The 24,455-nt window shown below is 39.9% G+C and overlaps 1 protein-coding gene across 2 annotated transcripts; it reads right to left on the reverse strand.

The window, feature by feature from the left end:
• Positions 1 to 6,113: 6,113 nt before the first annotated feature.
• On the reverse strand, positions 6,114 to 23,195 carry LOC134790121 (dynein assembly factor with WD repeat domains 1). 2 transcript variants are annotated; one of them, XM_063760907.1, is made up of 10 exons: positions 22,949 to 23,195; positions 21,847 to 22,002; positions 21,297 to 21,371; positions 19,535 to 19,657; positions 18,970 to 19,154; positions 13,033 to 13,165; positions 11,361 to 11,520; positions 9,889 to 10,026; positions 9,157 to 9,249; positions 6,114 to 7,869 (listed from the first exon to the last, which is right to left on the reverse strand). In XM_063760907.1, exons 1-10 carry the CDS (start codon positions 23,059 to 23,061, stop codon positions 7,765 to 7,767), a joined length of 1,281 nt encoding a protein of 426 aa, XP_063616977.1. In that variant the 5' UTR covers positions 23,062 to 23,195; the 3' UTR covers positions 6,114 to 7,764. The 2 variants fall into 2 exon arrangements, with proteins under 2 accessions (XP_063616977.1, XP_063616978.1); XM_063760908.1 differs by having other exon boundaries at positions 21,868 to 22,002; positions 22,949 to 23,193.
• Between the last annotated feature and the right edge of the window lie 1,260 nt (positions 23,196 to 24,455).

A 24,455-nucleotide genomic window follows, 5' to 3' on the forward strand; every position in this document is an offset into this window, starting at 1 on the left:
GTACTATCTTGTGTCAAAGATCTTGTCGAGACGAATCAAACGAGCCTAAACACGAAGTGGTTTAGTTGTATGGTTGATTGGTACTGGTGACCACCTTCCAGCTCCATCTTCAGACCCTGAGTACTATCTTGTGTCAAAGATCTTGTCGAGACTAATCAAACGAGCCTAAACACGAAGTGGTTTAGTTGTATGGGTGATTGGTACTGGTGACCAACTTCCAGCTCCATCATCAGACCCCGACTATCACCTAGTGTCAAAGATCTTGTTGAGACGAATCAAACGAGCCTAAACACGAAGTGGTTAAGTTGTATGGGTGATTGGTACTGGTGACCAACTTCCAGCTCCATCATCAGACCCCGACTATCACCTAGTGTCAAAGATCTTGTTGAGACGAATCAAACGAGCCTAAACACGAAGTGGTTAAGTTGTATGGGTGATTGGTACTGGTGACCAACTTCCAGCTCCATCATCAGACCCCGACTATCACCTAGTGTCAAAGATCTTGTTGAGACGAATCAAACGAGCCTAAACACGACCCGAAAGTTGCAACTCAAGTAATCAAAACAATCCTCAGTGCCGTACCGGCCGGCACCTAGACCACGTGGCACGTGGCAATGTCAAATGGCTAACCGAACGAAACAAAAATACGAATTATCTTCGTGTGGGAAAGAGAGAGCACAAGGCGGCAGCTCTGTGTCGGCGTCTACAAAGGAAAACGGCGGAGCATGCCTTGCTACTTTAGGCGCGCGGCTCAGAACAGAATAATAATGGTTTTGAGAACGAAATAATTCCGTTCTTAGGGAAGTAGAGCTGGGTCGTTTCGAGTTTTCCGTGAAACGAAACGTAACAGTTTTTTTTAACCACGTAAGCCCCCATTCCCACGGGCGCTTTTACAACGCGCGTTAAAAAAGCGTTTGAATGACACAAATAGATACATGTGTATTTATTCACACGATAGCGGTGCCGCTTTTTATCACGCGTTGTTAGATTTTCGACTTACCTAAGCCTTGGTCGTTAAATCGAATTTAAGTGCGGACAGATTCAAGCGCTTTTTTAACGCGCGTTGAAAAAGCTCTCGTGCGAATGGGGGCTAACTGTTTTCAAAAACAGTTTCTAAAATAACTGGATTCCCTGTGTGTGTCGAACGAAACGAAACGAAATCGCATATTGAAGTAATAAAACGTAAAATACGCAATTCACATTTCAAAAAAACCTAATTTGCATCGTCTCACTAATGTCTAATATAACTTGACCCCTCACTTCAGTACTTTATAAAGATAAATCGATAGGTCACACATAAAATGGCCTCACAATTCATGATGCTAGCGAGTGTTCGTTAAGCGTCGTGAATCATTTTTAATGTTGTTCAATTGACGCTACTTGCTTTAAATTTACGCATAAGATTCCTTAATTTAAACCCTAATGCTTAGAAAATAAAGCGCTTATTTGTCTAACGAACATTAAAGTTTTTGAATATAATGGCCTGGTAAAAAGCGTGCCTAGCGTCTACCTGAACAAAGCTCAATCCGTTTCGTTTCGTTTTTATCTCTATCTCGCTCTTTCGTTAGCCAATAACCTATATCTGTCCCTGCTCATCGGAAAACGAATAAAACAGTTTTAGAGCTGCGTTTTGCTTTGCGATAGTTGCGTCCGTTATGCGCGACTATGTTATCGTATGTCGCCGCCTCTTTGTCATCGTTTTTATAAAAACAGTTTGTCGTTCCTGCCACAAACTGTTATTTCGTTACAGCACAAGAAAGTGTTTTTAAAAATACTTACGGAAAAAAACGCTCAGCTCTATAAGAACGTTATAATTCCGTTCTTCGGGAATATCGGTTACCGAAATCATTCTGTTCCTTCATATAAGGTTATTGTAATAAACCGTTATTTCAAAGAACAAATAATTTTGTTCTTCTTGAATAACGATAACCGAAATGATTTTGTTCTTTTACAAAAACGTTACCGCGTAATAAACCGGTATTCGTACGAACGAAATTAATAACGGTTTAAGAGCGATATCAAATGGTTTTTGGGAACCGTTCCCGATCCCTGTCTAAAATTTAATTTAGCGCGGAGCAAGTACCAGGACCTCATGAGTTACGAGAAGGTGTCGTTGATCAACGTGCCGGGCCGCGTAGCAGTATGAAGGTGATATAACAATTAAAGTATTATCTTAATCTTTTACCTTCTAGTTTGCGTTTTTGTCCTCCAGCAGAAACCACTGTAACATAATCAAACATTTTAATTTACTTGGCTGAATTTAGTTAAATAAAAGCGGCCATGTGCGAGTCGGACTCGCCCATGAAGGGTTCCGTAGCAGCAAGTAAGTAGTAACATAATAAAATTGCGGTTTACTATTTATAACGTATTTAAAAAAACTACTTACCAGATCTCGTTCAAACCAATTGTCGGTGGAAGTTTGCATGGTAATGTACATCATATATTTTTTTTAGATGTATCATTCTCTTATTTTAGAAGTTACAGGGGGGGGGGGGGGGGCACATTTTACTACTTTGGAAGTGTCTCTCGCGCAAACTATACAGTTTAGAAAAAAATGATATTAGAAACCTCAATATCAATTTTGAAGACTTATCCATAGACACCCCACACGTATGGGTTTGATGAAAAAAAAAATTGAGTTTCAGTTCTAAGTATGGGGAACCCCCAAAATCACACGTATGGGTTTGATGAAAAAAAAAATTGAGTTTCAGTTCTAAGTATGGGGAGCCCCCAAAATGTATTGTTTTTTTTTTGTGAAAATCTTAATGCGGTCCACAGAATATATCAACTTACCAAGTTTCAACAGTATAGTTCTTATAGTTTCGGGGAAAAGTGGCTGTGACATACGGACGGACAGACAGACAGACAGACAGACAGACAGACAGACAGACAGACAGACAGACAGACAGACAGACATAGTTCTAAGTATGGGGAACCCCCAAAATCACACGTATGGGTTTGATGAAAAAAAAAATTGAAAAGTGGCTGTGACATACGGACGGACAGACAGACAGACAGACAGACATAGTTCTAAGTATGGGGAACCCCCAAAATCACACGTATGGGTTTGATGAAAAAAAAATTGAGTTTCAGTTCTAAGTATGGGGAGCCCCCAAAATGTATTGTTTTTTTTTTGTGAAAATCTTAATGCGGTCCACAGAATATATCAACTTACCAAGTTTCAACAGTATAGTTCTTATAGTTTCGGGGAAAAGTGGCTGTGACATACGGACGGACAGACAGACAGACAGACAGACAGACAGACAGACAGACAGACAGACAGACAGACAGACAGACATACAGACAGACAGACAGACAGACAGGCAGAAAGGCATGGCGAATTCATAAGGGTTCCGTTTTTTTGCCATTTGGCTACGGAACCCTAAAAATCAGTAACAAATTATAAATACCAATAAAAAAATACAGACCTTTTTCTGAATTTTCAAACTCTGGAACAATAGGAAATGACGATAGAGTTTCGTCCGAGAGGGGCGCATTAAGATTTAGGCTTGGTATAGCATTTCTTTTCAGCCTGTTTCCATTTTTGTTGAAATCAGTAGGTGGAAAGTGATTTCCACAAATAAATTTATTTTCGTTCAGCCTTTGTATTGGTAAATAAGCCAAATCTTCATTGCCTGTTAACTTTACCCATAATCTACATCTGAAATAAAGGGATTATCGATAAGTTGTTCGCACACTATTCGTGTTACCAAGTTTTTTACAAGAAGAACCTATTCACAGAATGTTTTCGTTTTAATCAAGGATTGTAAACGATAAAATCGGGCAAGTGCGAGTCGGACTCGCGACGAAGGGTTCCGTACCATATATAAAAAAAAGGCAAAAAAAAAAACGGTCACCCATCCAAGTACTGACCACTCCCGACGTTGCTTAACTTTGGTCAAAAATCACGTTTGTTGTATGGGAGCCCCATTTAAATCTTTATTTTATTCTGTTTTTAGTATTTGTTGTTATAGCGGCAACAGAAATACATCATCTGTGAAAATTTCAACTGTCTAGTCTATCACGGTTCGTGAGATACAGCCTGGTGACAGACAGACGGACGGACGGACGGACGGACGGACAGCGAAGTCTTAGTAATAGGGTCCCGTTTTACCCTTTGGGTACGGAACCCTAAAAACTACTCCAAACTAATTAAATTAGTATCTGGTAACCACTCAAAATGAAAATATCGCATAAAACATCAGTTTACCGACCTGTTCGGGTCAAGCGGAAATCTGGCCAAAAATATACCAGAAGTTACTCTTCTTACACGCCTGACCCCACAAACTTCACATTTTCTTAATGATTTGCCCCCCATTTAAGTAAAAGATAAAGTATTGTCTTAAACACAGAAATAATCATTTAACATTACCGCTTTCACGAAAATTTAAAATGACGGTTGACGTTTTACCGATCATACCAACCTAAAGAAAAGTAAGTATAATACGTCTATGTTGAAAGCAAGTATGGTATGTGCTACCAAAATGCAACAGCGGTCATTTTAATTCGATAAGATTATTTCTATGCCTCAATGTTGGTAACATGTACGTTCCTAATTTATCATAGTATGGGGTGTCGATGGGCTGTTATCTGCCTGCTAAGGGCCTATACTTGGGTCGACCAACTGGGCGCCGTCCTATTGGTCGTCCTAAATACCGTTGGGCAGATAGAGTGGAGGCAGACCTCCGTGAGCTCGGCGTCGGCGAAAGCTGGCGGGATACCGCTCTGGACCGAGCAAAGTGGCGTGCTCTTGTGTTGGAGGCCAAGACTCATTTTGGATCATCGCGCCAACCTAATCTCCAAATTTTAACTCTCCCCTCTCTCTACATCTTAGAAATTTCTACTTTTGTCATGAAGAACATACAGTTATTTGAGTTTTGTAAAAGTGCACGTCGTAACAATAACCTCATCCCCCCGGAACCAATTTTGGATATTTACAAAAAAGGCCCTTATTTCAGAGCAATCCAGATTTATAATAAGCTGCCAAACGATATAAGAAATATAAAAAACCTTAACCCATTCGTGTCAAAACTAAAACTACTTTTAATATCGAAGGTATACTATTCGGTCCAAGAGTTTATGGAGGATAAATTTTCATAAGTATAAGTACTACTAATAATTATTAATTCTTAACAATATTATTAACCCTTTTTGTAAATATAAGTTAACATAGGACTTACTTAATTCAAGAAATAAGCTAGGATAAAGTTGTTATTATTTAGGATATTTATTTATCTTATGTAACAGTATTATTTATTGTTACAGTTACGTAACACTATTTAGTTTAAAAAAAATGTTCCATAAATAACTAGACATAAGATTAATTTGCAATGCCCTACCAGGGTGCCATGTGTTCTAAAAATTTTTATTGTAACAACTTTATTATGTACCATGGTTCGCAATAAAGGATTCTATTCTATTCTATTCTATTCAACCTAGTAAGTAAGTAAGTAAGTAGTTATCTGCCTCTTTATCGTTCGAATATGCAAGAGTGATAGAGAGATTAGATAACGAAATTTCAATTTTCTTGTTTCGCGGTAGGCCATGTGATTGACGTGTGTCAATGTGGTTTGTTTACTGTATGTGCGACAAAGGTGCCACCTACGCAGAGCTTTGCCTAATATTCCCTATTGGGCTCCTGGTAAGTGTCAAAAGGTCATACTTACTGTAAATTAACCCAGTTGAGGAGTCTTTTCAGTTCAATAAGACATATTTTCGTAAGAAATAAGCCCTTTTGAAAAGACTCTCCTCAGTTTCGTTAAAAATAAATTAAGGTGCAGACAGGGACAGTTTCGACTGCGGGATAATTTCAACTAATCGAAATATCTTCCATGTTTTACATTATTAACTAGACTGCCATATGTGTCGATAGCGAAAAAGATGTGTTGTGTGAGTTGTGTGTGATTCTAGTTAATACGTAATGTAAAACATGGAAGATGTTTCGATTAGTTGAAATTATCCCGCAGTCGAAATTGGCCCTCTGCAGCTTAATAATTCTTTTTTTATTGCATAAATTTTGTTTCATAATCAACTCTTGCTGTTCGGTCATTTCTGTAATCAAAAAAGTGCTAATTGGCATTAAACTTTAATTAAACTAAAATGAAATAAAACTAAACAGTACAAAAATTGATTTATTATCATGACAAATTCCTAACAATATTTTGTTATATATAAACTAGAGCGAAAAATTATTAAAAGATGTTTTATACAGGGTGGAAAGATAAGTCGGGCCCTGGAGGGAAAGTACCTTAAATCCTTAAGCTGGCTCATTTTACTTAAAGGAGACATTCCTGCATTCACAGATTTTCTAAAACTCGCTTGCCTCGCCCGGGACTTAAACCGACAAAAAATTCCAAAAAATAAAAACTCGCAATTTTATTGTACTAGTCGATACAGTTAATGTTAATGATAACATTTCTCCAAGAAACATTAGGTCTTACACTCGTCTGTCGTACAAAATATCCATGAAATCTAATATTTAGTACTCAAAATTTTTTTAGACAAGCCAAATTGAAGAAAAATACTTTGAATGTAGTTTTGTTTCTTTTAAAAAATAAAGGAATGTCTCATTTAAGTAAAATGAGCTAGAGCTTAAGGATTTAAGGTAGTTTCCCTCCAGGGCCCGACTTATCTTTCCACCCTGTATATTAGGTATAAAACGCGCATATGTATAACATAGGTACTAGTTCCATGTCGTAATAGGTAAGCTATATTATTAATTACAATGTAATTTACCTAAGTGACAATAAATAACTATTTTATCGCACGTGTGCGCTAGAAACAATGTATATTTAACGATTTTAAAGTAATAAATTATACACTCTACCTGTCCAATATAATTAAATCAAATATAATGTTTATTATGGCCATTCTGTGGGAATGACCCGTGTAACTTTTTTATGATATAGGAGGCAAGCGAGTTGGAGGGTCAGATGGCAGTCGCTTTCGTAAAAACTAGTGCTTACGTTAAATCATGGGATTAGTTGTCAAGCGGACCCCAGGCTCCCATGAGCCAAGGCAAAATGCCGGGATAACGCGAGGAGGAGAGAGGAGGCACGCGAGTAGACGAATCGCCTGATAGTAAGCGATTACCATGGCTCATTGGACACCCAGAGGGGTTATAAGTGCGTTTCCGGAATTTTAGGTGGGACTACGCTCTTTTCTTGAAGGAACTAATTTCAATTTGAATATGACGCTCGACGCAACGTGTTTCATCTAAGCATAGAGAAATATAATCAAGGAAAGAGTGCTAACTCCATACATCAGTTTTCTTACCAAAACAAGAGTTATTTTCGTAGTTCGACATCTAGTGTCACTAAGACAATTTATTAGTAGGTACTGCTGTCCCCCTCTGCTCCTACGTTTCCTTACGCCCACGGGATTTATAATCTTGCAGGAGTTATAATTTTTTTTACAATGGCTGCCATCCTTTAACCCTTTTTCAGGCATAGTACGATTTATCGACCACATACGCGCCACTAGAATTTCAACATTAGCATTCAAATTAGATTGCACTTTCGGGGAATTTGACTTGTCGTCAAATGAATCATCAAAGCTGGATTAATTGGAATATATTTGGATTTATCGGGAAAACCTGGTAGAATGGTGCGGCCTGAAAAAGGGTTAATGATCTTTATAATTTGTCACGAGAATTGTCCAAGGAATTTTGTTTGTACAAGTCAATTGATGACACGACCAGTGTTACCAGCTCTCTCGGTTACTATTAGCTGGTGGACGATAGTGGTCTGACTGCCACCAATCCAATCACCTCCATATACGGCAGGTGTTGTCCTTGGATGCTGTGATGATGGCGTCTCCGGCGTAGGAATAGGCGCAGGAGAAGATTTCACCCTCGTGACCGGACAGCACCTGGGAACAAGTGTTACGTTTAGCCCTTATGCCTTGATATATGTAGACGCCTGCGACCGATGCGGCGTCGAGAAGACATGCGGAAATCAACCAATAGGGAATATTACGCAAAACTCTGCGTAGAGGGCGTCACTAGGCCAATCACATGGCCTACAGCGAAAAACGACAGTCGAAAGTTCGGTTTCTGTCTCTCTATCACTCTTGTCTATTCGATTGATAGAGAGGCAGATAAAGAAATTTCGATTTTCGCGTTTCGCGGTAGGCCACCTGTAAACAAACCGCCTTGATGCATCAATGTCATAGTGAAACCATGTCAAAAAACTGTTTAAGGTCTAGCATGTTGCTTTACTAAACAAATTAGTGCTGCACTCTGGCGGCAGAACATTGCAGTAATATTCCCTATTGGTTTTAGTTATAATCCACATCTCTTCACCTCCGCGTATCAAGGCAGTTTTTTACATTTTTATCGGGTTTAATGTATAGAACGGTTTAGAAAAGAAATGCCGTTTGCTGCTCGGCGCTAGCTGGCGTCAAGTCCGCGGCCTTATCGCATGAGAGGGTTTTCATCCCTTGATTAAGAATCAACAATTTTTTGGTTGAAACAAAAACAAACGTCGTTAAGTCAGGAACCCATCTCTCGGAAAGCATCATTCGTTAAATGGGAATTGCCGATGAAAACCATAAAATGTTGACATTTTATATACTCTATAGTTTTGTGAAGCTGGTTCTTTTTTGTTAAAATTTACATGACTAGTTTATGCATGAGCAATCGAAAAGTACAAAAGAATATTATTTATGTCACCCAGTGACATCACTACTAGTTGAGTCACAACACAAAGTGGTCCAAAACTAGACCACTTTTCGCGTCCAACCACTTGTGCTAACGTTTATAATGTTTGTCGCATTATAATGTTGTGAGTATGATGTGCTGTGCGTTCAATTTAGATATTCTATTTGTATACCTACTATGAGACTGATTATACTCTGTATCTTTAGGTACTTAAATAAAAGTAAACAAATCATTTGGACATTTTCGGGTAGTTATAACATTTATTGATTAACCAACCAAATACAAAACCACCTGGATCTGTTACTGAACGATCTGACTTTAACCTACATTATTTGATCATGTAATGTTTTCATTTACCCGCAACTGGCTTAAGAAGCCATTTGAGGGTAGATTTTGTTTGACTCTTTTTTACATACCTAAAGATACAGAGACTATAAGTACAGTACAGGCAAAAAATTTGATTGTATAATGTGGCTGTTATGTGTGGTTCAGTGTACCTGTCTGCAGTTCCCAGTAGAAGAGTTCCAGATACGAGCGCTGCGGTCAGCTGATGCGGTCAGCAGGCAACCTCCGGCGGGACTGAAGCATACCTGGCACGCAACACACCAAGGAAAATATTAGTACACTTTTCTCATAGAATGGAAGGTAGGACAAGCAAGGTTAACCAGTGTCATAACAGCTAGGCCATTGACTATTAAAGAGCCCTTTCCCACTGACGTCCAGTTTTTTGCGGGTACGGCTTTCTGCAGGATCCCGTTTTAGTGGTATACGTGCTAATATAGTAACGTTCACACGAGCATTCTGTTTGCGGGATACTGCAAGCATACTACAGAAAACTGGATCCTGCAGAAAACCGTACCCGCAAAAAACTGTACGTCAGTGGAAAAGAGTTCTAACAAACATCTTCTTATAACATGTGTTACAGACAATCCCCTATGCCGAGGATGCACGGAGACAGAAGAGACAGGCTCTCACGTAGTGTTGGATTGCAGCGGGTTGTCTCCATACAGGGCAAAACATCTTGGAGCCCCGAGAGACGAGGTCCTACTCAACATCAAAGATTTGATAGAATTCCTCGAAGAATGGCTGGCAGGACTAGCCTACCCTCCCCCTGTTTTCAACTTTTCGCAGAACGGAGATAACGCAGAACTTTTGAATAAGACATACCTCTTGTAAGTATGTACTATCCATATGGTATATAGAACAGTATATTAAAAACTAGTTCTGACCTTGGAAACCTCATCACGATGACCCTTCATGATCGCCAGCTCCTTAAAGTCGCCCTTAACGTCGTAGATTCTCGCTGAACAGTCGCTGGAGGATGTAGCCATTCGCTGACCAGCCCAGTCAAAGCATATGTCCAAGACCTGGCCAATGAATGAACAGTTGTCAAACAAGAGAAGATTTTCTGTAGTTATTAGTAAGAAAGCTAATTCATCTAGTCTGTAATGCCGGCTGTAGGTACACACTCGCCGAGACACTCCGAGACAGGCCGAGAACGAGTGTGTACCTACTGCTCCCTTCTCGTCTCGCGCCTCTCCGATTGGATCGGAGCGGTGCCGAGACTCAGCGAGAGGCTCACGACGAGTGTGTACAGCCCGCATAAGACTCGGCTGAGGTCTAACTCCTAACATAACTAACAACCGTTCTGCACAATCTGTATCCCTCCTGTATCCCAGGACCCACGATACCCGCCCAATCGTAATGCCGGCTGTACACTCTCGGCGAGACACCCCGAGACAGGCCGAGAGCGAGTGTGTACAGACTGCTCTCGGTCTTCCTTGTCTCGTCTCGCCGTTCCCCGATTGCGGTCGGTTTTTTGCGGCCGAGTCAAAGGGTCTCGCTGCTCTCGCGAGGGCAGCGAGGCAGAGCATGTACACACTCATTGTTAAAACAGAGATTTGTGTAACTACCCGACAAAAATCTATGAACAAATTGGGGGTAGACATCACAAATGCAAATGACCACCACACGTATGTTAAATATATATCAATAATTGCCCGGTGTGTTTCTGTAAAGACGTGTTTTGGTGATCAGCCGTTAAAATGTGGTCCAACGAGACTGAATTGCAGTTTTTAGAATTTTACCAAATGGAACCAGTCCTATGGAACCCAAAAGATGTGAAACATAAAGATTTTTTATGATATAGGCCTAAATAATTATAGTAGCTAGCAGCACTGAGGCAAATCGCAGCAACAGTTTCTATGTCCATCGTGGCAGGCATCCGCGGTTTAAATGATTCAACGAGTGTGTACATGGTGTGCTCTCGTCGACAGCTTCTCGCCCGAGACTCTCGGCGAGAGGCTCTCGCCGAGCGTGTACAGCCGGCATAGTTCGTATTTGTCATGCTAGTTAAGTCAATGTCAGTACTTTTTGTACAGAGACTGACTGAAATAGCAAGACACGCGTTCGTAAATTTCCGAGAAAATACGATAGAAAATAATTATGCACTACATCTGTATTTTTATAGGGTGTTACCTCATCGCTGTGAGTCGAAATGGTTGCGAGGCAGGAGCTTTGACGAGCGTCCCAGAGTCTCGCGCTGCCGTCCAAGAAAGATACTACGAGAGAGCTGTCCTAATTGAACTGAAAAGTGCACGTTGGAGATCTCGACCTCGCGCCTGGAGAGGACTGATACTCGACTGAACAATCCATGAGCCCCTTAGAGAACCTCCCTAAACAGCTAGTTTATCCCAGGTACCTCGTCGCTGTGTGTAGAGATAGTCGCGAGGCAGGAGTTTTGGCGAGCGTCCCAGAGTCTTGCGCTGCCGTCCAAGGAAGAAGAGCCCACGAGAGAGCTATCCCAATTGAACTGGACGTTGGAAATTTCTCCCTCGTGCCCGGAGAGGATTGATACTCGGCTGTCAAGAAAACGGATAGGTTAGGATTACAGGTGTGCAGTCGCCATCAGATATATCGCTGGCGGCCCAATATTACAGGGTTCTATGTTACATTTTCAAGATAGTTGAAATTCGACTTAATGTCACTATGGGGCTGTCCATAAATTACGTCATCGATTTTTGACGATTTTGGACCCCCCCCCCCCTATAATCATCCAAAAATCATGCATCAAATGACCCCATTTCCTCCTACTTCATGCTACCGTCATCCGATGTCCAGACCCCCCCCCCCCTAATTTGAAATGACGTAATTTATGAATAGCCCCAATGACTAATAACTGCCGTATTCGAACTTCAAGATATTCACAAGAGACGACACGTACTAGATCCATTCTAGATACGTTATTGTTTAGATATCAACTAGTTCTCTTTTGCAGCGCAATTCGGGCAACCAATGTCACTTTTACGTTAGATAGAGTAAGATATCTATTAGATGTGAATTGGATCTCTAAGTCATATCCTGTGGAAATCATTCAACAGTATCTCCAGAATCGCGCAAATGTCAAATTTGACAGGTTAGATCTGAAACATATCGTTATCGTATCTTGGTGATGTCTAAAAGATGTCTAATAGATGTCTATTTCAAAATCCGAATCGGGCCCAATGTTCAAATTTCAGTTCGATAAAAGTGAAACATAGAACCCTGTAATATTGGGCCAGCGATATCGGAGAGGCCAAGTTGCTCACAAATATCTGAACACACTATTTTCAAGGCGCTACAATGCGTGTGGAGATATTTGTGATCGCCTCGGCCGCTCCGATATATTTGATAGCGACTGTGCAAGTTGCGTAAAGTTTCAGATCACTCTAATAACTTTATCAACATGACGTAAATAAGATAGAATCTGACCACACTAAGTTTTCATAAGTACGCTACATCAAGTATGGTTCTTCTATAATGTATCATATTTCTATAATTATCATTCTCACTGCCTAGTTAGTGCAAACTTAGCATGGTCGGCGTTTTGTATGTTTGATTGTCAACATTCAAAATTATGAAAAGAAAATAATTGAAGGAAATATGCAACAAATCTGCTAAAACCTTTTAAATCGATCAGCAAACTTCTTAGCCTCAGCCCAACTGAAACTGAGTATGAGCAAAGACATATGTAACTTCGTAAAAGATGAATAAAGTCTAAGGAAAAAACGTGCCTCGGAAATCAAGAAAAAGTCATTCTCGGATAGATGGCGCACCACCTTTGGCCTATGCTCGGCTAGATGGCGGCACGACACCGTTTCATATTTAACAATTTTAACACATAGATATCAGTGAATAAACATGTGTCAAAATTATATAAAAATAATAAAATCATTTATATATATATTCATTTTTTTGATAATTTTATACGTTTTCAATTTGAGTTTTAGTCGTGTGTCGATAGATGGCAGTAAATTTACTGTGACTACAAAATTTACTATGACAGGACCCCTCTACATATACTATCTATTCTCTTTGGTATGAGACATACTTACTCCTTCATCCTAGTATCCCACATGGAGATGGTGCCATCAAAGGACCCTGTGATGAGCCTCCGACCTTCGTTGGGGTCAAACTGTAGCGCAATGACCTCTGCCGTGTGTCCAGTGTACGTGTGTAGTTCATCTCCTGAACATAGTAAATGGATGTATAAGTATTTGAGACATTAGGACAGTCAGCAGAATAAGCGGGCGGGATAAGCCAGAATAAGCGGGCTACGGGACCAATAAGATCCAAGTCACAGTCACACGCCATTATTCATATACTAGCAAAAAGCAGAGCTTTGTAAGGGCTCGCGGAGGTTTTCTACCTTAACGTACCGAACCGGTTGCTGTCCGGTAGGTACGCCTGTCTGTTATAGCTTTTACTTTGTCCTTTAAAAACGTGTCCAGACGACAAAATCAAATTGCCAATATCATCCACACGTAATATACAATTTCATAAGTGCATTACATCCTACACGGTCGCCCAGTACTTTTTGTAAGGAACCCAACTGGCTTTCCTACATAATGTTGGGTCAGCGAGCCAATGTTCTTGAATTTATTTTTGCGTCCACTCCACACAATTGATCGAAAAACTTTCCCGTCTGGACACCTACTGGCGGTAATCACGCTGCTCCGCACATAAACTAACACACACAGTTCCACTAGGTACAGCCAGGGTCCAGCATCAGCTCTATCTTGGGTACTGCTCTTCCAAGTTCTCATTAAGACGTGTCAGATGACCAAAACAGCGTGTGCTTATGTTGCACCAAACCTGAGTTCCACTAGGTACAGCCAGGGTTTAGCATCAGCTCTATCTTAGGTACTAATCTCCTAAGTGCTCATCAAGACGAGTCGGATGGCCAAAACAGCGTGTGCCTATGTTGTATAAAACCCGAGCTCCATTAGGCACTGTCAGGGTTCAGCATCAGCTATCTTGGGTACTGAAAGTACTGATCTACCCAGTGATCATCATGACGAGTCGGATATCCAAAACAGCGTGTGTCTATGTATGTTGCATCAAACCCGAGCTCCACTAGGTACTGCCAGGGTTCGGCATCGGCTCTATCTTGGGTACTACTTTCCTAAGTGCTTATCAAGATGAGTCGGATGACCAAACCATATAATGTGCCTTTGTTACACCAAACCTGAGTTCCACTAGGTACTGCCAGGGTACTGGGTCATTTTGCTGAACTGCACGCCGACGTTTCGATTGGCGTGCAGTTCCCATACAAGTTGCAGTCGGGTTGTAGTCCGTCTGTATCGGCCCTAAGTCACTGAAGTTTGTATTAATTATGCTTATCTTTATTTATAATTTTAGCAGTTCCAAGCAATAGTAACACTAAAGGCGCCATTCATTAATTACGTAAGACAATTTTTGCCAGCTTTTGACCCCCTCCCTCCCCTATGTAAGAAATAATAAGAATAGGCTGACCCCGTCCAGCCACCAATATAATTTATTTTCAAAAAAATATTTTTATGAATGTTTATTTGGACCTGTACAAAGGTACTTGAGCTCATTTAAGCTAACTCTGCACCGTGTTTGATAGCATAGAGTGTGGAAGTATTATTTTAAACGTCATAATTTCATAGAAATTAAAAAAGATATCGCATCTTTGTGATCTTACTTAAAAACTATGAAAACCCCCTCCCACCCCCTTGTAAGAAAAAATAAGATATGTTCGACCCCCCTCCACCCCAAAATCGTCTTACGTAATAAATGAATGGCGCTAAAACTGTATCTCGAACTGAAAATACCCGATATAAGTTTGCTAACACAACATGACTGATCAGTCGAGTCAGATCGTCAGCGTCACAAAACATACGAGTAAATTGACCTCGGCAGTAAATATACAGCAAGATTGATTGTTCTAGTAGGTATTCACAAAAACTTAATTGCTAAAATGGGAATCAAACCAAGTGAAGCGAGGTGGGTTGAATCCAAAATTGTACCCACTTTGGTATTCATCGTTGTTAATGGCGTAAGCGCCATCGACATTATTGAACTTGAAAACACCACATAGGTATCGTATTGTCTGAATACCCACAGCACAAGCCTTCTTAAGTAGTCAATTTGTATAAGAATGTCCAATATTTATTTATTACTAACGCCATCTGTTAGAGAAAGAAATAATTAACATTAGCACGAATGTTAATTCATCATTTTGCCAACAGATGTCGCTAGTAGTAATACAAAGTGTTATTACTTTATTTTATTTTTTTTAGGTTTATAAAATGATATTTTTATGTTTGATAACACATCTAGACATGAATTTAAATTACTATGTTAAATTTCAAACCTAACAGTGCAGTAGTTTTTCCGTAAAGTGTACCACAAGAATGCATAGTTCGTCGATTAGTGATAGGGCTCGCTTCGCTCGCCCTAATTATACCTTTAAACGAGCAATTCTTGTATATTTATTTATTTATATAATTATATACTTCGGGGATCTCGGAAACGGCTCTAACGATTTCGATGAAATTTGCTATATGGGGTCATCCATTAATTACATCACACGTTTAGGGGGAGGGAGGGGGTCAAGAAAATGTGACATGTTGTGACAAGGGGGAGGGGGAGTCACTAACTTTGTGACGTCACTTTTAACTTCATCAGTAACCGAAAATTTATTTAAATTATTTTATTCGCTATACAGTTAAATAACAAGTTTTTAACGATAATCGTTTTTATTAGTTTAATTTTATTTCTTAATCAGAGTGTTGGGTTATAAAATTACTATTATTTCTTTTGTCAAAAATATTTTGATAAAATATTAAATAAATAATTGCCGATATCGTTGAAGAAATGTGACGTCACACCAGGGGGGAGGGGTTTGCCAAAAGTGACCAAGTGTGACAAGGAGGGGGGGAGGGGTCAAAAAACCTAGAAATTCGTGTGACGTAATTAATGGATGACCCCTATGGGGTATTTCGTGGGCGAAAAATCGATCTAGCTAGGTCTTATCTCTGGGAAAACGCACAATTTTGAGTTTTATATGATTTCCGAGCTAAGCTCGGTCTCCCAGATATTTTATATTATTTATTATATTTATAATATAACAGGTCAAATCATGATACCATTTATTTATTAACTGTAGATGGGTTAATAAAATAAAATAATTGACTAAACATTTATAAATTCTTCATAACTATAATAAAATGTGTGCTCAAGAAGCCAACTTTTTAGTTTTGACTTAAAACTAATCAATGAAGGAGCTGAGGTGACTGTCTCAGGTAGCCTATTGTAAATCGTTTTGGACAATCGTTCGCTAAGGAGCGATATGGTTGTATACCTACTCGTAGTACTTAAGTAACCGATCGTAAAACAAAAAACAAATACATGTACACAGTGGCGTAGCTAGCATGGGTGGCACCCGGGGCGGAAATTGAGGGTGTCACCCCAAAATTCAATCAAAATTGTAAAATATGTTTAATATTTTACAATTATAAAATTACGTTTAATATTCCATAGCTCACAATTTACTCCATCGCTTTCATTTTAGATTCCATGAACTCTCAATAGTCCACACCCTGGCGGGTGTTGCCTCTGCGCGCCTTCTATGACACGGGCACGGACAGCATCCGCTCGGTGTAACCCACATTTCAGAAGTGTCATAAGGGCATCTACATGTTGGCTTGGGCTCCGCGCATGCCTCCCAAAGGTCCGAGTCATCAAGTCATCATTGTCCCGTGAAAGATATACAAATAATTTACGTTAAAAAAAATCTTTTTTTGCCAAGTGCGCGATTTGAAAGAGATTCTGTAAAATCCCATTTCACTATGAATTTCAAATAGTCCAGAGTCACCCAATTAGAAACAGTGACATAGCTTCTCAATTACAGAAATAATCACATAATAAAAAAAAACCTTTCTGAATAAAAAAACCTACGAGGCGCCAACATATTATTGTTACATACCAGGAACCCCGAGAGATTTTAACCATGCATTTCTGAGGCCAAAATAAGGAAAATATACTAAAAGAATTTACGTCAATTTCGCCAAAATAAAATTGTTTTTCGATTTTTTGTACATAAAATGTAAATGTATGTAAATTTGTAAAACTGTCACTCAAAAATAATTTTAACTTTTTTTTGTCAATTACAGAAATAATCACATAATTAAAAAAAAAAACTTTCCAAAGTTGCGAAACTTTCCACATGATAATTTCTCGTTTTTCGATTTTTTTGTACATAAAATGTAAATGCTATAATTTGTAAAACTGTCACACAAAAATAATTTTAACTTTTTTTTGTCAATTACAGAAATAATCACATAATTAAAAAAAACTTTCCAAAGTTGCGAAACTTTCAACATGAGAATTTTTTGGTAACTTTTGAGAATGTTCTCGAGTACGAGAATTTATTTATTTATCGTAGTTTATACCATGAATATTCACGATAGTTTAGGTGTAGTATCCTTACCCCCAGAAAATTCCGACTTTTGGTCTACCGCTTCCGGTCAGAAAAATGTATGACGGCCCGGCCGTCATACATCATACATACGTCGCAACTTTGGAAAGTTTTTTTTAATTATGTGGGGGGTGCTCGACCAAATGTCATAGAGGGACCCTGGCAGTTTTTGACGCCGCCATGTTTTTTTCAATATGGCCGACTTTTTTTTTAATTTTTTCAAGTTTGTCCTAGCGCGCTGAAATTTTGGTCACGGAATCTCGGAGTCCTCTAAATACTTATGAAAAATTTTTTTTGGAAAAATGCTACAATTGCGGGAAAACTGGCCACTTTTATTTTGTATGGCAACTTTTAATCGGTGCGTGATAGGTGGGGGGTGCTCGACCAAATGTCATAGAGGGCCCCGCGACAAAACAACCTGCATTAAAAAAAAAAACAAAATGGCCGACTTTTTTTTTTATTTTTTCAAGTTGGTCCGAGCGCGCTGAGATTTGGCATGGCGGGAGATAGAGGCCTCTAGATTCCTATGACAAAAAATCCAAGATGGCGGAACAATAATTTCCATGTTGCAGGAATGTTCTGAGAACATTCTCGAGAACGTTTCCGCTTTTTGGGAATGTTCTGCAATTTGTACATTGCTATGCTGGTGGTACTGGACTATGAAGCTAGGCGAATTCCAAAACAGTTTATAGGACATTTTAGTCTTTAAATATGATCAGGAATATTCTGTTAAAATCTCTCGGGTTCCTCATGCGGGCATGTTGTATATTATTTCCTTAATGGCGGTTGTGCAATCTGCCACAGTTTTACGATTTTTTATAGATGGCACTACTGATGTTCACGGTCGGGTGTCACCCCCCAGATGGGCGACACCCGGGGCGGGCCGCCCCCGCCGTCCCCCCCTAGCTACGCCACTGCATGTACATATGTATAAACAAATAAGCAAGTTTTCCATTCAGCGCCTGATATTATTAAATAGCAAAGATTCTGAAGACAATATAGCTAAATAAAAGCAAGCAGGCTTGTTATTAATATTTAAACTTTTGTACCGCTCATCGCTCATCATCTCTTGCCTGACGCAAAATGTCAAAAAGTGACGTATGTTTTATCATATCATTAGCGACCCGCCCCGGCTTCGCACGGTTAACAAATTATACACCTAAACCTTCCTAAAGAATCATTGTATTGATAGGTGAAAACCGCATGAAAGTCCGTTCAGTAGTTTTTGAGTTTATCGCGAACAAACACACAAACAGACAGACGCGGCGGGAGACTTTATTTTATAAGGTGTAGTGATACGCAATAAATACAAACGAGGTACGCCTGCTGGACTTATATTTAAGGAGTGTCTTTTCAAATGGGCTTATTTTTGTATGGTGTTCATAGATAGATAAACCCTTTTGAAAAGAATCTCCTCATTTGGCCTTTTTGTTTAAGTAACATAACAGAAGAGTTTTCTGAAAAAAAAACCCTTTTGAAAAGAATCTCCTCATTTGGCCTTTTTGTTTAAGTAACATAACAGAAGAGTTTTCTGAAAAAAAATTACCGGTTCTGACATCGTAAAGTTTGGCAGTATTGTCCATGGAGCCAGTGGCCGCATGGTCGCCTTTAGGGCTGAACTGTGCGGCCACCACCTCTCCGTTGTGGCCCCAGAGCGTGGCCAGACACTCCCCGGTGGACGGCTCCCAGATTTTGGCGGATTTGTCGAAGGAGCCCGTTATGACCCGGTCACTAGAAAACATATAGAAATCGCTTTTTGTAATCACTCCGCTTTATAAATAAAAGAATAAAAAAATGCTTAGGATTACACAGTATAAGGATGCTCTTTAGCAAAAATGTGTCAACCCATATTCATTTTGCAATAAGATGTCCATTTTATGCGTAAATTTTTTGGGGTGACATTCTATTCCAAACAGGAAAGTTGAACGAGACGGAGTAGACGACGCGACGGCCTGATGACCAGTCAACGTTGCCAGCTCGCTGGCTGACTGACTCTACGTCTCACACTTAACAGTTGTGTTGTCTATGTGTAGGATAACTGTTACCATTTCCTGACTCCTCTTCTCATTTCTTAGTACCTATCGTTTCTAATGGTTAAGAACAAAACTCACCAAGCAGGAAAGTTGAATGAGACAGAGTATACGACGTTCTGATGTCCAGTCAACGTTGCCAGCTCGCTGCCTGACTCGACGTCCCACACCTTACACGTGCGGTCATAGCTTCCTGACAGACATCTGGAAATGAAGGTGATATGACAATTAGCTGACAGGTCTTTTTTTTTGTCAGAGGTGGAGGTAATCCTCATTGGATACTGCCCGCCCGGTATCCGGCAGCATGCCCGACTCGGCTGCGTTGGAGATTTCCCTCCCAGCCGCCTACGGACTAAACCCCTCCACCCTGTAAAGTGTTTGTTCCCAGAAACTCGGCGCTATCGGTATACGCGTTGTTTCTGGGTGTGTAGTTGTGTGATCCGGGAAAGATTTCAGTGTAGAGTACGTGATGAGTTGTGAAGTGTTATGTGTGTGTTGAGTGTACCTATGTGTTTACAGTGCATGAGTGCAAGAAGCGATCGTGTGATCAACTATATGCACTGCGAAGAGTAATTTGGATAAGCAAGGAAAAGGTAAGGTATATCAAGGTTTGCAGTATTGTCTATTTGGTGATTATGATTAGGTACCGTTGAATTTTTTCAGAATTTTAACTATATACTCAAGGAACTCGTGAAAGCTTTCGGTTGTTGATTCTTTACTGAGGATTTCTTGTATATCGCTAGGGTCTATATGTAAGTTTTGACATGTTAGAACAGGTCACGAGTAGCTGTCATATTTGAGGGCAAGTCAAACGAAACCGAAGATACGCTGGATTGCCGCCGATGGCGGGACGGTGACAATCCCAATGATATTAAGTATACAACTATTACTCATAATTGCATAAGGAGCCCAAAAAATACTTCCATATTTATTTTTATACCTACAAAAAATCTGCTATTTTTTATAAATTTTTGCACTCCCTTCATCTTTGTCATACTCGTAGTTAAACAAACATATATAGTTTGTACAAGGTAAGCGCTCTGACATTCACTTCGTCATTGCAAATCTGCATGATTTAGCGTGGTCTGACTCTATTTCTTACGTGCCACTTGAACGATTAAATGCCTTATAAACCATGTTGGCATTGACACATACTTTATCTGTGCATGTATTACCTATGCTAGTGCTAAAGTGCATACGGCATAGGTACCTACCTACCCAAATTATTTTGAAAAAAGTACCTAGCGAGTTAGAAAACAGTAAGACCACATATAGCAGCGGCACGCACGCACCCGTACAGCATACAGATAAGGTCTCAGATGTAAAAATAGACTAGACACCAATCTCAAAACGAATAGGCACTAACTATCAACAACCTCCTTTGTAGATACTACGCTTCGACAAGTTGGTGAACTAGAAATCGTGAGACAGACGGACGGGAAGCGAAATCTAGGTTGCGATGCGACAGAATCGGTCTTCGTACCGATAATTTTCTAGATAACATTGCTATAATTTTAATTGGTATTTATTGAGTTCTCATACTTAAGCGTATCACGATCTGATTAAAAACAAGAATCCTAATGATAAATAATGATGAATCGGAAAAATAATGACGGTTTTATTCTACTTATTGTACCTACCAATTTAGCTTTCACACGAAAATCGACTGCAAACATGATTAAAAAACTCATACATAGTAAAATGTAATCAATGGATAACTGATATTGGCCATCTGTTATGTAAGGATTCATATGTAAAACTTCTATTTACGGCTGTTGTTGTCCTAAATATCAATAAATAATAAAATACATCATCATATAATCATATTTTCAATACTACTTACCTATCTCCAGTCTTGTCAAAAGCCACGTTGGTCAGCGGGAGTACGTGAGTCATCAACGTCTTGTATATGTAGAATCTAGTAAACAGCGAGAGAATATGTAAGAAATATTTTTTTTTATTGTATCAAAGTAGAAACCAAAGCATGAGGGAACGGCTTTCCATTGATCATTTTAGAACGTATTATTCGTTATCTTATCTAAGTATATATTATACTGCAAGCATACGAAAAGATGACCAGTCTGTAGCAAGCTCCTCCCAGCGCTCAGAGTCGATGTTGCAAGCGCAGTGGCGGATTTGCCCTAAGGCTGCAAGGCCTGCAAGATATGTAGGGGCGGCAAATTGTGACAAAAATTCGCTGATGATAATAAGAAATAACTCAAAATGTAGTCAATATGATGGGTGCTAAGAATGGGGCGGCTACCTGTAGGTAGCAGGCCCTAGCCTGTGGCCTAGGGCGGCAAAGACTGCAAATCCGTTACTGTACAAGCGTTCATCAAGGAAGGTCCAGATGACAACGGGACAAAGACAAGAATGTTCCAAATGGATCCAACCGTGAAGTCAAAGGTATAAACCTCTTCCCCGCCGGCCCCTCGTGTTCCACCCTCTTCTTCAGCGTGGTCAGGCATTGTATCAACTGGTCCTTAACGTCCTCAGTGAGGAGAATCTCATGTGCGTATAGTTCGTTGGCTAATGCGGGGATGTCGCTTCTGAAAGTAAATTGTATAAAGTGAGGTTTAGACTAAGTAGCAAGAACTGGCATGCAATTTTCATTACATTGTGGTATCTGATCAATTTTTTGAATGCAGTTTGCTATAGCAGAAGTTGCTAAGCGGGCGAGGGGCTTAAAATGATCTTGACGCGACCAGGCGTGGCTCACTCCGCGATTTCGTCACTTTGCTACAGGTAGCTAAAAGTACATCCGTTCGGCCCCAATTTTGGGGTTTGCCATAAGCCGCGCGTGGCGCTGTCGCCACCTAGCGGCCATATCTGTGCTGATCGTAACAGACGCGTTTTGTTAGAGAGTGAGTCTTCTGTACCTAGTACTATTAATTATTCTGTGACGCGACTTAATGTTAAGAAAATAAGAGCGTGTCAAGGTAATTTTGAACACCTCGCCCGCTTAGCAACTTCTGCTGCTGACTGTACAAGACAGCATTTTATTTGTCAACAGGTCTACCTTGCCATTGTCAAGATAATCTGTCACTTGTCATGGCGAAAAAATTCGATCCCGAGAAAGTTGAAAGAAAAATGCATTTCTACAGTCCTGAGAAAATTTTAATAAAATTGGATTTCCCCTACTGTAGAGTCCGGTTAGTACGACTTCGCTTATAACAACCAACCGCTTATGGCGACGTAAGTATAGGCACTTGTTTGGTTTTAGTACAAGCTACTATGAAAGTACAACCGTTTAGAACGACTCCGCTTATAACGACCGACCGCTTTTAACGACGGAAATTGACACAAAATCCGTCCGTCAAGTCCGGTTACAACGTTTCCAGTTCGTTTAGTGCGACGTCCGGTTAGTACGACGTAATATCAGCGGTCCCTTGAGCGTCGTTATAACCGGACTCTATTGTACTTAATAATACCGTAAGTAATACCTATTGTTAATAAATAATACCTATGGTTAGATATAGGATTAGGTATATTTACTTGCTATTCAAATCCAGGAGGTCAATTTCTCTGTTCTTCACAGTGCCTTTTTGAGAATACTCGAAAATCAGCCCCGGCGGGTGATAGCGCATATGTATTTTTAATAATTTCATAATTAGTTAAAACTAGTCTAAAATAACATTTCAATATTTGATATACGATTAAAGTTTTCTCTAAAACACTGTCAGGATTTTGTCAATAACCGTTGTCATGGCAACCATTTTGTTTTTAAACGACATAGATATTGACGTATCGCAAAGAGGTTAGGTACCTATAGATAGGTGTGGGCTGAAAAATATAGTTGGTCAAACCAAATTGTCAGTAGAGTTAGACCGAGAAAAGTCTGCAGCGATTTTGATAGCCCACGCTGTGTAAGTGTTATTTTTACGTCATAATTTCACAGAAGTTTGACGTTTAAAATAACACTTGCACTGCGTGGGCTATCAAAATCGCTGCAGACTTTTCTTGGTCTAACTCTAAATAAGAACAAAAAGTACTATAGGGATACTCATCCTTTTCTTTTGGGTGCTAGTACTAGTGTAAGACAAAGATTGTATGATTCTGTCTGTCTATGTTTGAAATGAGACAGTCCTTTGACAAACTATACACGTAGAAGTAGAGTAGGTAGAGTTGAGGTAGAGCCTGTGCGGAAAGAGAAGAGTCGTAGAATGTATTGGACCTCATACATTTCACGACTCTTCTCTTTCCGTATAGACTCTACGAGTACGTACTAATTGCAAAAATTCACAGATTTCGTGCCTCACACGACTATCGAGCACATTGGAAATGAATCTACGGAATTCGAAAAAATATTGTCGCTGAGCGACGAGAAAGTCTGGATAAGGAAAAAGTTACAAAATAAAACTACAACGTTGAATGATAATTATTTTATTCTTAGACTAACACAAGTATCCTGGACATAACGCATGTGAACAAACAAATTGCAAAATATCCACACGCGGATCGAAGTTTGAATAATTGTCGCCGTGGCGCATAAGTATAGGTACATATTTAATTTTTCGATTAATAAGCAGGATATATTAATGTTCAAAGTACAAGAAACTTATTACACGGCAAATCCGTAGTCAACTCGAGAAGTGGTAGCCACATCGCCGTTATCGTCACTCGAGTCTTGATCGGCAGCGGCCCATTTGCTGCAAGATATGTATTTTTCTTGACAGCAGTTTGACGCGACGAGAGATGACCATAGCAGCGTTTGTCTATGTTGCACCAAACCTGAGTTCCAATAGGTACTACCAGGGTTCAGCATCAGCTATCTTGGGTACTACTCTCCTAAGTGCTCATCAAGACGAGTCGGATGACCAAAACAGCGTGTGCCTATGTTGCAACAAACCTGAGTTCCTTTAGGTACAGCCAGGGTTCAGCATCAGCTCTATCTTGGGTCCTCTCCCTCTCCCTCTCCCTCTCCATCTCCCTCTCCCTCTCCATCTCCCTCTCCCTCTCCCTCTCCCTCTCCCTCTCCCTCTCCCTCTCCCTCTCCCTCTCC

The sequence above is a fragment of the Cydia splendana genome, chromosome 4, assembly GCF_910591565.1.
Source record: "Cydia splendana chromosome 4, ilCydSple1.2, whole genome shotgun sequence".
In the NCBI taxonomy this organism is placed as follows: Eukaryota; Metazoa; Arthropoda; class Insecta; order Lepidoptera; family Tortricidae; genus Cydia; species Cydia splendana.